Source organism: Phyllostomus hastatus, unplaced genomic scaffold (genome assembly GCF_019186645.2).
Source record: "Phyllostomus hastatus isolate PE091 unplaced genomic scaffold, TTU_PhHast_1.1 phas_contig_348, whole genome shotgun sequence".
Classification (NCBI taxonomy): domain Eukaryota; kingdom Metazoa; phylum Chordata; class Mammalia; order Chiroptera; family Phyllostomidae; genus Phyllostomus; species Phyllostomus hastatus.
Genome location: NW_025333860.1, coordinates 1,305,937 through 1,318,251, shown reverse-complemented (window position 1 = coordinate 1,318,251; position 12,315 = coordinate 1,305,937). Strand labels below are relative to the sequence as shown.

General features: G+C 49.6%; 1 protein-coding gene across 2 annotated transcripts; it reads right to left on the bottom strand.

The window, feature by feature from the left end:
* Positions 1-145: 145 nt before the first annotated feature.
* On the bottom strand, positions 146-10,490 carry LOC123820391 (dehydrogenase/reductase SDR family member 4-like). Of its 2 annotated transcripts, XM_045841086.1 has the most exons (8): positions 10,251-10,483; positions 9,055-9,232; positions 5,420-5,521; positions 3,468-3,538; positions 3,317-3,368; positions 2,885-3,019; positions 2,226-2,281; positions 473-719 (listed from the first exon to the last, which is right to left on the bottom strand). In XM_045841086.1, the coding sequence occupies exons 1-8, from the start codon at positions 10,370-10,372 to the stop codon at positions 605-607; spliced, it is 831 nt and encodes a 276-aa protein (XP_045697042.1). In that variant the 5' UTR covers positions 10,373-10,483; the 3' UTR covers positions 473-604. The 2 variants fall into 2 exon arrangements, with proteins under 2 accessions (XP_045697043.1, XP_045697042.1); XM_045841087.1 differs by lacking the exons at positions 2,885-3,019; positions 3,468-3,538 and having other exon boundaries at positions 146-719; positions 10,251-10,490.
* Between the last annotated feature and the right edge of the window lie 1,825 nt (positions 10,491-12,315).

Here is a 12,315-nt window from a genome sequence, read left to right as displayed (position 1 = left end):
CCTGAGCATCAGGCTCAGATCCTGGAGACAAGGGAGGAGGATTAGAGGGACCCAGACATCCAGTCCACTCAGACTTATGCTCTATGCTCAGCTACCACACCTGTGTACGCCGAACTTAAAAAAAAAATCCACAACAACACATTGATTTAAAATCACCATGATCATCTACATTTTATTTGTACCTCATTTGCAGATTGTTAAGTTCCAACCTTCCTGCCCCCTCTTTCAACTCCAGGCTTCTGCCATTTCCCTCAAATTTCTCAGTTGGAGGGTGGGGGGTGGGGTAGGGAAGGGGATGCATATATATAAAATTAGTTGGTCTTTGTCAGGGTAAAGTCAGCCTTCTCAGCAGGCCTGTCTTGTGTCCTCAGGGGAAGTCTTTATTCAAGGCTAGGGCAACAGCAGGAACCCTCATAAGACTAAACCTTGACAGCAGGAAAGGCTGGATCTTGTCACAGGGCAGAATTGATTTGGGGGAGGGGTGGGGGTAGGGTATAAGGGGAGCAGTATGTTAGGCAGAGGTGGGAAAGGCCAGTCCATGAATGCAGGAACTGGACCAGACGTTGGAGCCCAATCTCTGTCCTTGCAGGCTCTCTCCAGGTACTCAGAGGTGGGATGGAGCCCCTCCACCCACTACCACTGTTTCCCCAGTGATGTAGCTGGCATCTTCGGAGCACAGGAAAGACACAATGCCTGCACAGTCCTCTGGCTTGCCTAGCCTAGGGTATAGGGAAAACAAGGAAGGGAATAAAGATTAAAGAGGCCAGGCCCACTGACCTGGCCCACAGAGAGTGAAGTTTGTTTGCTTAATCAGAAAGTATCAGGTGATTTTTCAGGACCAGTGTACAAGTCCATCAAATAGGGGTATCATGATGATAAGCTGTTATAATTTAGTATAAGCATAAACATCATACTCTGCAAAAGCCACTATAAATGATATTAAAATAATATAGAGATACTTAGTTCTTTAGAGCAGGGGCCCCCAACCCCCAGTACTGGTCTGCAGCCTGCTGAGAACCTGGCCAGAGAGCAGAGCTTGCCCGAGTTACGCCTTCATACCCCATCCCCACCCTGTCTTTCACAAGAGAAACTGGTACTAGTGCCAAAAAGGTTGGGGACTGCTGCTTTAGAGAACTCAGGACACCAAAATCCAAAGTTACACAGATACACTGGTGAGTAGCTATTTCATACTTCAAAGAATTTGTTTCACACGTGTGCATGCTAGTCAAGCGTCAGGGAGTCTGTGACAGTAAGTGGTTTGTTTAAAATGATTCCATTTGCACAGCTTCAATTCACAGACAGCTTTTTCAGGAATCTATTTTTGTCCCTTAGAGTCAGGTTTGTTTTGTGAGAATGTGCTAATTCTCAGTGTTGGTATCAGTGATTGCATAGCTGGGAACACTTGAACATAACTGCCGTAAAATGCTCTGGAGGTGGGGCTGAGTGGGTATCTCAGACCCAGAAGGCTTGGATTAGTGGTTCTTCATCCTGGTTGCACACTGTAATCATCAGGAAGGCTCAACACCCTGCCTCACCAAAGATGGGCCTCTGAGGTGGCAACACCCTGACTAATTAGTGAGTTGTGAGCTAGGCCTGCAGCTCACGCTTGTCAGAATGGCTTTGGGAGCATTGGAGGGGCCTCCTTCCTTAAGCAGGCTTTGTTTGCACGAGTAGTCCTTGAAGGACAAATGGGGAAGTTAAAGCCAAGAGAGTTCCCAGAAGCCAGAAGTTGGAGAGAGGTAGGGAACTTAGAGGAAAGGGAGACAGATGAAGGTACCTGACCAGTTCATCCAGCCCCTTGGGGAAGGGGCTGGTTTTCTTAGGTAAAGGGAGTCCTGGGACTCAGTAAAAGATCTTCATTCCTTTTATTTGGATTGCAGGGTCATCAACCCGAGCTTTGAAAACATGACTCTATTCAAAGAGAACTAAAAAAACATGTTTTGGTTTTGGTCCCTGGGAGCTCGGGGTGTCTAGAGGTGTAGGCAAACAGCCAGCTGGGGAGAGGAGTCAGGGCTTCTCCCAGAGCTCTTCTCTGCTGAAACCTGGGCACCTCCTCGCACACACCCCACTCTACTGAGGCAGTGTTCACGAGCTTGTGAAGTGCGTGCTTGAGGCAGAGGAGAGCATGCCCCTGCTGTACACGGGACCCAGAGACACAAGATGTGCGCTGGGAGAGGGACCAGACCTTTCCATCTGCACCCCTCTTCACTCTGTGACAGCCTTACCTTTGTATCCGCAGGGCTTCTTTTATCGTCTCCTCTCTCGCCTCGTCCATCCACAACTGCAGGAAAAGGGACTTTGTTTACGTGAAAGAAGAAGGAAGGGAGGGACAGGGAGGGGAGAAACTGTCCGCTCTCACGTCACTTGAGAGGAAGGGTGGAGAGACGCCCTCTTTCACCTCCTAGTCCTTCCTAGCCCCCAGTCTTTTCCCACAGCCTTCTCCTGTTTCATCCTTTTCAGATTCTAGTGAGGCATTTCCCTGAGTCTTCCCAGTTTCCACCCACTTACGCAGATATGGACCGGTGTGAACAGTCTGAATTTCTCAGTCTCCACTGCACTCCTCAAGAAAGGAGCAGGTCGCCCTGGCTGGGTAGCTCAGTTGGTTAGAGCACTGTCCCGATATACCAAGGTTCAGGGTTTGATCCCCTGTCAGGGCACCTATAAGAAGCAACTAGTGAAGACATAAATAAGTGGAACAACAAATCGATGTTTCTCTCTGTAAAATCAATCTATCAATAAAAAGAAAGGAGTGGGTCTGGTCTGGACAGGTGGCTGGCCTGGAGGGGGACTAGAGAAAAGCCTGGGGAGGTGGGCAGGAGTGGTTGGGAGCTCAGGACCCAGGCACCAGGGTTCCCCAGCAGGATGCAGGACTCCCCCTCCTCACCATTTTGCTGAAGTTAGTCTTGATGAGTCCGGGCGCCAGAGCGTTTACCCTAATGTTCCTCTGGGCCAGCTCTATGGCCAGGTTCTTGGTCAGGCCCAGCAAGGCTGTTTTACTAACATTGTAAGGGCCCAGGGTCTGGGGAAGGAAGAAAATGGGTTAGTTTCTTTGTTTCTGGTTCTTTCTTGGTTATGATGGAAAGATGTAAAGGGCAGTGGATAACACGGCATCTTCTGTAAGGGAGGGTTCCCGGTAGAAAACTGTCTTGTGGCTGAACCTCCCCTAGGTTGGGGTTCATGGGGCCAAGGCATCTATTTATGGAAAGGGGTTTGGAGGTGTGATTCCAAAAGGGACACAAACTTCCTAGTATGACAGGAAGGGTGGAAAGGTGCAGGATGGGGGAAGGGAAGGAAGTAGCAAAGAATGGGTTCTTACAGGAAACGGGCTGTAGGCTGCTATGGAGGTCACAATCACTATTGAGCCACTTCTAGAAAAGGAAGAGAATGTCCCATTTCCCCGAAGAGACACCCCCGCCCTTAGGCCACATGCGGCCCGTGGTACCCAGGCTCCCTCTCATTCTCTGTACCCTCGTTTCTCCATCTCTGGCACCACTGCCTTTGTCATCAGGGCTGTGGCCTTCACATTAATGTCCAGAATCTGAAACAGAGAGAGGAAGGAGAAACGGCATGAGGGGAGAGCGCTAGAGAGGGCAGGAGGGTGAGGAGTCATAATAGGGTCCCTAAGATCTGCTTGTTAGGGCTGGCGGGGATCTTAGAAATGACTTCCCGGACCTTGTCAGTGAAGAGGCCAAGCTCAGGGAGAAGTGCCTTTCACCAGCTTGTTAGGCTCGAGAACGAAAGATCAGGTTTGGGTGAGGAAGAATGGAGCCTGCTTCACCTAGTTTCCTAGCAGCCATGCACTTGAATGATTTGGCCTAGAACGGACCTGAACTCTCAGGACTACTTTGGATTTCAGCTGGATTTTCTGTGTCTCCTCTGACACGAGAGTGTGGGATTAGGTTGGTCTCCTGGGATCTGCCAGGGCGCGGGCCGTGCTTCTCTGGAAAAATGTGGCCTGACCTCTGACACGTGGAGCGTTCCAGCACCCCCTGGCCCCTGAGTTCAGGGAGTGAGATGCTCTTGGCCCTGCAGGATGGACTGCTGGGTGGACATTTGTTGGAAAGTGGGATCACGAGGAGGCATTCTCGGGGAGTCTGGGGCACAGGCTGGAACCAAAGCCCCACATCCATAATGGAAAACAAGCGCATGACTGTTCACATGGCTCTAGTTGCTGCTGGGTAGTTGCTCCCCATGCCCCTCAGCCAAACTTCTTACTTTGAAAAACTTCACTTTTACAGAAAAGTTGAAATAGAAGTACAATGAATATCTTTCCCTAGATTCCGCAACTGTCCCCATCTGCCCCATGTGCCCCGTCCATGTGCGTCTACAGCTTCCTGTCCCCGAGGCGCTGGAGGCTGAGTCGCAGGCGTCACAAGGCTCTGACCCTAAATACTCACGGATGTTCCCTTGCAGGCCACAGTCCATGGTGACCACCGGGAAACCTACCGCCGAGAATGACGGTTTTTACCGAAGGTGCTGTCCACGATAAAGTTTCCCCAACTGTCCCCCAAGTGCCCTTATGTTAAAAATCCAAGGTTCAATCAAGAATCAGCGCCAGCATTTAGATTTGAGGTACTGTGATATTTTTTAAAAATGCAAACTAAACAGAAAAATTACTTGGTTTAAAATTGTTTTCCTGTGGGCTCCATTCAGACCGCTTATGAAAGATGACGTTTCTCTGCTTTAAAGAATATCAATGAGGAACTAACTCACTGTGGAGCATTTGGCACTTTGGTCTGTGTCTGTGAAACACTGATAAAACACAACATTTTAGGGTTTTGAACTTCAAAGTCAAGATATTATTGATGACATCAGAAGAAAAAGCAAAACCATGGGCAATCCCCAAACACCTAACATTTCCAAATCATGAGGGAATATTAACCTTAATAAACAAAGACAAATAATTTAATTAATGCTTTATAATTAAAAAAATAGGTGTGTGAAACATATTATAAACAGGTCATTTCACCAGAATTGGTATTTCACTTAACTAGCAGCAATTAAAGTTTTCCAGCTAATGAGAAGTACTATTTTTTTGGCAGCTGAAAAAAGGGACGGGTGGTGTGCAAATTTAAGTGTATTAGCTGTCGGCGGATGAGCTGCCACGTCTGCTGGAAATTAACTGGGAAGAAGAGCCCGGGTGAGCCTGGATAAGGGCGGAGTGGCGGCGAGGGTATAGGGAAGGAGGCAGTCAGCAAGGAGCAGATGGAAGCAGACAGAACTGGGAGAAGCAGCAATGAAAGAGATGGGCAGGGAGAGAGGAAGCCACCCCCCAGCAAGCCTTCACCAGGTGCACTCCAGGTGCACGGTGAATTGCAAGGATCCTTCACATTTACATTGCACTTGACAAACGCATTCTAAAAGCAGGCTGAGTTTTTGCTGTTTCCCCAGGCCCCCTGCTGCATTAATCCCCTCTTACCTTGTCCCACACCTCCTCAGGGACATCCATTAGGTTTCCAAAGAAAGGGTTGACAGCGGCATTGGAGACCAGGATGTCGATGCCTCCGTGAAGCTTCACAGCCTAGAGAGAGGGAGTTGGGTCTGAATCGGGGCATCGGGTCAGTGGGGGAGGTGCATTTATCGATGTTGACAAAGAATTCCTTGTTAGGAACAAAATGCTGGCAAAATGACATCTCTGTTTCTTGAAACATTTTTCTCCAAAGCTGCCCTAACCTTGGCTGCTGAACACTTAAGGTTGTCTAATTGGGGGGGGGGCATCTTTTCTTCTAGCCCCCACTTCTTTTAAGGCTGTCGCTGACCCTTTACTCTTTACACTTTCTCTTTGGGGAGCTCCTCTATTTTCACGGCCTTGCTGTCCCCTCAAAATGTATTTCTAGACCTTTCCTCTTTTCACACCCATTTCTCCAAGTGCTTACTGTTACCATTATCTTAAACTCAACCAGTCCACACCTGCTACAATAGAGAAACTGGTTTAAATAGACTACAGAAAGTTACCATGGGCAGCAGGGGGTGGGGTGGGGTGGGGTGGGGGCTCTTAGGTCATCTAGCCCCATGTCCTCATGGTGAAGGTGATGACACTGAGGTCCAGGGAAGTTAATTTCTCAAGGCCTTATAGCTCAGTAATGACATGTTAGGGCCAGCCAAGAATAGGAGGCCTTTGGTCTTTGGGAGAGGCAAAGGGATTTGCTCAGGGCACAAAACTAGCTGGTGGTGGCAGACCTGCAATCAGTCTGATGGGGAGCACGGCAGTCTGGGCGTAAAGCAGTTCCACACTTGGCTATAATGCCATCCCCCATCCCACCTTTCTTTTAGCTTGGAGGCATATAAAATTCAAGGCAGAGCTGAGACTGAAACTGGGAAAACCAAGAAAGGAAACACCTCACCTCCTTAATAAGTTGTAAGGAGGTGGTGGCAGTCATGTGCAGATTAATGAGTGGCCAGAGAGTCTGCCAACAATACACTACCCTGAAACCAGAGTTTGCATTTGTCCAGCACTGGCGATCTTGACCCCTGGGGCAAGCATCAGTAAATGGGCCCTCGGTCAGCTTTGTGCTTCACGATTTGGGTCAGGGAGGCGTGTTATTAACAATGTGTACCATCTGCTAGCTCCCATTTTAACTAATTATTCTTGCTAACTAGGTGCAAAGCTCAGATGTTTCTATACTGCTGAAGGAACACCTGAGCTGTCAACATGTAAATTTTGCAAAAATTTGAAATCACATAATCTTTTAAAATCAGTATCAATACTTTCTTGGGATCTTTAAATCTTGGTGTCCTGGAACAAAGCCCCAGTCACTTGGCTCTGCCGAAGTTTGGCCCTGTGATTAGGAAATTGCAGAATCTGTTAGAAAGTGATGAGTGCCCTGCACATGTCTGTTTGAGCGTGGGGAGAAAGTGGGGGATTGCACCAAATCACCTGGAACACTTTTTCATTTCTGCTGTGCATCTCGGCCTCCTCTCCTTCCACGCCGACCAGTGCAGAGAGGGGAGGAGGCTGGGTTTTGAGGGAACAGAGATGAAGAATCACAGAAGATGAATGAGAAAGGTTCTCTGACTATCTAGCTGGTGCCTTCTAAGCCTTTCTCTAAATTGTGCCATCACTACACAAAAGTGGTTAAGCGCTGTTTGCTCTGTGTTCTGATAGGTCCATTTTTTTTTAGAAAAAGCATAATCAAGTGGAGAAGCAGCTGATCTGGTTTCTGCTCACCACACTTTTGAGAAGTTTCAAGGTGCAGACTGGGCGGCCACTGGGTAGTACCCACCCTAGGGGCGGCAGCCTTCCTCACTGCAGGGTGACAGCAGGCAACAGACAACACATCTCAAACTGCACACGAGTGACCTGCTGTTCTCCATCCTGACATTGCCTGGAGAGTCATTTTGACTCCTTCTTCTAGTTTCCCATCTATTTGTTGACACCAGGTTAGACAAAAAATCTTGGTTGGTCTCCACTAAACGTCTCTGGGCATGCCTATCCATTCTGGTCCCACCACCACTGCCCTAGACCTGAATGACAGCAACTTCCTCGTTGACGTCCCTGGCTGAGAGCTTTCTCTACTCCAATACATCCTTCCTGCCAGTGCCAGATTCTGTTTTTTATGACCATGTTCATCTTGCTCAAAACCTTGCATGGCCTCTTATTTCCTATACGGACATCCTTGCTCCTTTGGGAGACTATGGAGGCCCCTGTGCCCTCTCCTTCCCACCAGCCCATCACCCCAGCACTCCCGAACCTGGGCTCTCAGCTGGAGGCTGACAGTGCTCCCCTCTTCACTTCAGTCCACCCTTGGCTGTCTGCCCATTTTGCCGGGTCATCTGGAATCCCATCCTATTCCATCTTTCTATCCCACCCACTCCTCAAGGTCTTGCGCAAGCCCCACCACTGGGCAAGGGCTGCAGGATAGATGGGGTGAGAGGTGGTTTTCCTGGCAGGACTTTGACATTAAGTTGCTATATACATTTCGAACGACTAGTCACTAATTGGCCCAGGATCCCAGATAGCTCCCTTCACCCTGAGGTTCAAGGTCCCGAATCTCAGGTTCTGTCCAGCAGCCTGTGGCAGAGAAGGTGACCTTCTTGGACCTATATTTGGCTCCCTCCAATGTGCATTCGAGCATTCCCAAATGGTTCTTTAAATACGGATAACCTTATGCCACCTACTGTTGTTTAACACCCCCCTCTCCTAAGATTACCGGCATTATTGCTGCCAGCCTTACCGGCATTATTGCTGCCAGCCTTCCAGCAGCACATTCCTGAACTTTCCATTCTTGGGTAGATTCTCCCTTCCACTCCAGGGAACAAAGAGTAGGCACTGAGCCCAAGAGGAGGGGGTGCTCCTTTGCTGGATATTCATGTTTTCTTGTGTAGCTGGAAAGCTGGTGCCAGGCACCAACTCTGATGCTGGCTTAGACACTGTCTTTGAGAGTAAGGTCCAAATGGGCATCCAAGGCATGACCTGACGATAATGGGGAAATGCCTGGTAGCTTGGCAGGCCTGGGTTGACTCCCAGCTCCTTTCTTACTGGCTGTGGGACCTTGGGATATGGCTCCATCTTTCTGAGAAGAATGCGAACAGGGAGAATGGTCCTTGCCTTGTTTGGGCTGTGTCAGGTTTGGAGGTAACCTATGTAAGCCTCTGAACACAGTGAATGGCACACAGTAGGTGGCTGAAACATGGTGGCCGCCTTCTGCAGGTTGCTAGAGACTGCCTCTACACCGAGGGACAGGGCATGGATTGCTGATTAGCTCACAGGTGGGAACATCTGTTTTGTGACTGTATCTACCTTTCTCATCTGCCCAATTAGACTGGAAACTAATGGAGAACCAGGACCTGCTGTTTTTCTGGGTGCACCTAAGGGCTGATGCAGGGTTGAAGCACCGATTCTCTGACTGGGATGGGATGGTTCTGGAGACAGAACAGAAAGGCACACAATAAAAGTGTGTGGACGGACTGGAGTGGGTTTGCAGAGTACGGTGTTATGTTTTAGTTGATAGTGCTGGCTTGGACCACATCAATGTCCAGGAAAGCAGGGAAGGAGGCTTGGGCTGATGCCCTTCTGCCACTTCCTGGCTCTGTGCCCATATCCTTGCTGCTCACCATGGCCACCAGCCGCTCCCGGTCCTCAGCCTTCCCCACGTGGCACACAGTGCCAGTCACACTCAGCCCCTCCCGCTGCAGCGCTGCCACCGCCCGGTCCACGTTCTGCTGCTTCCGGCTGCTGATCACCACATGGGCCCCATCTTGGGCCAGACGGCGGGCAATGGCCAAACCGATCCTGTGGGCAGAGAGAAACATGGACTGTTAAGGCCAAGTACCAGGAAGAGGTTGAGAGCATGGGCCCCGGAGTTAGACTGCCCCTGTTTGAATTCTAGCTCTCCTTTTAGGCATTCATTTACTTAGTTTTCTTATGGTTTTAGCCCTCAGACTAGGTCCCCAGAAAATGACATCACCTTCCACAGGCCCCCCGTGGATGACAGGCCCCATATGCTGTAGGGATTGAGGGGAAAGAAGTGAGCTAGGGGTGTTGCAGCATCCACTTCCATGATTGGAGGGTCTCACTCAAAAGAGCCCGCCCCAAATAACTTTCTTGCTATTCTGCATCATCTCAAAATTCTATCATTTAGTTATGTTTTGGGCTGCATATGAAAGGGTGGGTCTGTGGTTAAAAATGTAATTTTTTTATGTTACTTTCCTGGGACTAAGGGTTACACATTTTGCAATTGTTAGCCATTAGCATTTTGAGTACATTTGTATTCTAGATTTGTGTACAGCTGGCGTCTAGCAAAGTCCAGTGGGAATGTGAAGCAGTATAGACAAGAACAGTTGGTGAGAGACAGGCTGTGCAAGGGAGGCCAAATGTACTCAGCCAAACAAAAATCTGGATACATGAATCTTGTGTCCTGTCTAGATAAGGGGCGTGGTTCTGGGAGATTTGTTGAGGTGTCCAGATAGAATGTCTGGAACATTCCCATAATCAATGGAGGCAGTGGGATATTTTTGAAATCGGGGCTGCCTTGAATTTCTGGTGTCTTCTCTTCCTAGACTCAAAGTGGGGCCAGTTTGTCCGGACAGCCCAGAGCACTGAGACTTTGGGTTGATGGGGGCGGCACTGAGCTGGCGCAATAGAGCCAGAGGCAGCAGTGCTGGGGTATTCGGTGGGGGGCCACCCGCTGGCCTACCATGTGGTTCCTTACTTCCGGGGTAGCGTGAGGCTTGAGGACACTGTCCGGGAGGCAAAGGACACCTGTTTCCAGACAGCAGGGGGCCTCAAAGACTCCGGCCTGGGCACTCACCCTTCGGTGGAGGCCGTTACTAGGGCCACCTTATTCGCAAGCAGGTCCCGGCGCGCCACCTTGGAGCTGGCCATCCGTATCGACTTCCACGACCGGGCACAGACGCCCAGCAGCTTATACATGGCTGTGCAGGGTTCTGCACCACCCCGAGGGAGGTGCGAGTGGCAAACCACCTCCCATGGCGTGCCCCGCTCCCATTTCCCAGCCGCCCTCGGGTTGCACAGCTCCTCCCTCTCTGCGCTGGCTCCCAGTGCGGGGAGCAAGCCGTGGCTGCGGGCGCCCCCTTCTGGCTCACAGCTGTCACGCCCCTCAGCCCCTCCGCTCGACTCTGGTTGGTGGGTGTGAGACTGCTGTGCATCCGGATTTCCTGCAGGGCCAGCCCTCCTGCAGGAACCCGCAGACTTCCTTGCACCCCCTCCTTCCGCAGTTGCCTGTTCAGGTCATTTTCCAGGGTCGGCGGTGGGGAGAGGCAGCTTTGAGTTTGTTGCTTTTGCTTCCTAGAACCTCAGAATGGACCACCTTCTCCAAAAAAGTCTGAGTCTAAATATGTGACAGCCCATAAGAGGGCAAACGATTTGAGATTGCCCATGGAGGTGAGGCCTGTGCTCCCCGTGGAGTAACTGCGTGGGGCTGGTGAGGGTGGAGGAGCCTGGGAGAGAGATGTGATGAGGAGCAGCTGGGTTAGTCCTGGCACTGCCCTTCGCTCTACCTCAATATCTCCTTCACTCTGACAGGCCTGGAGGGAAGACTCTGATCGCTGTGGTAACCAGTGTGCAGGGATGGAGATACTAGCTGGACAGGGCTTAGAACCAGTGGTAGAAACTAGGACTCAGGGGCACTCATTTCTCCACAATCACCAAGTCCCCAGGTCTTAGCCTCCATCCTAGTTCAATAAATATTCGTTGAATGTAAAAGCACTTTATAAACTGTAACTACTAAATATAGTAATTATTGCCTCTATAAAGTAATTATTACTGCTGCTACAGGCCAGACTCTTCATCTGTAAGCTGAAGATGCTGGAGTAGATGATAAATAAAGTCCTCTCCAGCTATAAATTCTGTGTTCCAGACTTTAGCCTCCACTCTGCCAAGTGGGCTGAAATGATCTCCCTCCTGGGTTTCTGGGAGAATAAATAAATCTGGGTGGCTTACGGTACACTGCAGAAAGGCCCTGGCAGACCCAAGTGCAGTGTCTGCATTGGTCTAACCCAGCAGCCTCAAAGCCAGACTGAGAAGTAGCGCTGACCTGTGGCAAAGTGTTCTCTAGTTCAAGGTTAAGTGAAGAAAACAAAGAAAACATAGTAAGTTCATAAAGCTAAGCTTATTTAACTTAACAGATACTCCTTTATTCTGAGACAGGCTTTTGCTCTTTTCTTTGTGTGTGTGTGAGTGTTCGTCTTTTTGTTAAGAAAAGACGATGAGAGCAGATAGGTAGGTTGAGAAAAGTGTTGGCGAAATCACCAGTTTGGCAACCTTATGTCAGTCCCTTCAATGAGAGGAGAGAGGATGCAGATCTGTGAAATTCAGTTTTAGGGATTGCTCTTTAACAGAATTTATACTTGCTAAAGATTTATTTAGTATATGTGTAGGTCAGTTGATCAGCTAAAAAAAGGGGGGGATTTTAGCAGTCAAAAGGGAGTGGTTGGGTAGCAAGTGATACAACAATATACAAGATTTATAGTATATTCCTCAACTGAGATGCAGTACTCAGCACACCCCAATGAGATAAGACAGCTTAAGTCTAATATTCCCCATATCCGGAGAAAACTGACTCTGACTGGTGCCCCTCAGTCTGAAACTCATGAATTATTGACAACAGGCGGGATAGTGTGACACTGCTCTTCCTCCTCCCCTGTTGGGAGCTAATGCACTGTGAGAACACTTCCCAGCACTGTCCACCTGTGTGGGGGCTGGAGGGAGGGTGTGTAGGAGGACTGGAGTGGGGGTTTCCAGGGCTTTTGGTTCAAAGGGACAGGCCTGCAGGGAGAATTTGATCTCTCCTCACCTCCTGCCCAAAGGTCTGCAGCCAAATCCAGGAGCTGAGGTTGTGGGGAGAGGGAGGAAGA

What these genes read in the sequence shown, in the direction of transcription:
- LOC123820391 (XM_045841086.1), bottom strand. Translation starts at nt 10,372, where the DNA reads ATGTATAAGCTGCTGGGCGTCTGTGCCCGGTCGTGGAAGTCGATACGG. An exon ending in CTGAGGAGGTGTGGGACAAG is followed by an intron (nt 3,539 to 5,419) that starts GTAAGAGGGGAT and finishes TCTCTGTTTCAG; the next exon opens with ATTCTGGACATTAATGTGAA. An exon ending in GAAGCCCTGCGGATACAAAG is followed by an intron (nt 720 to 2,225) that starts GTAAGGCTGTCA and finishes CCTATACCCTAG; the next exon opens with GCTAGGCAAGCCAGAGGACT.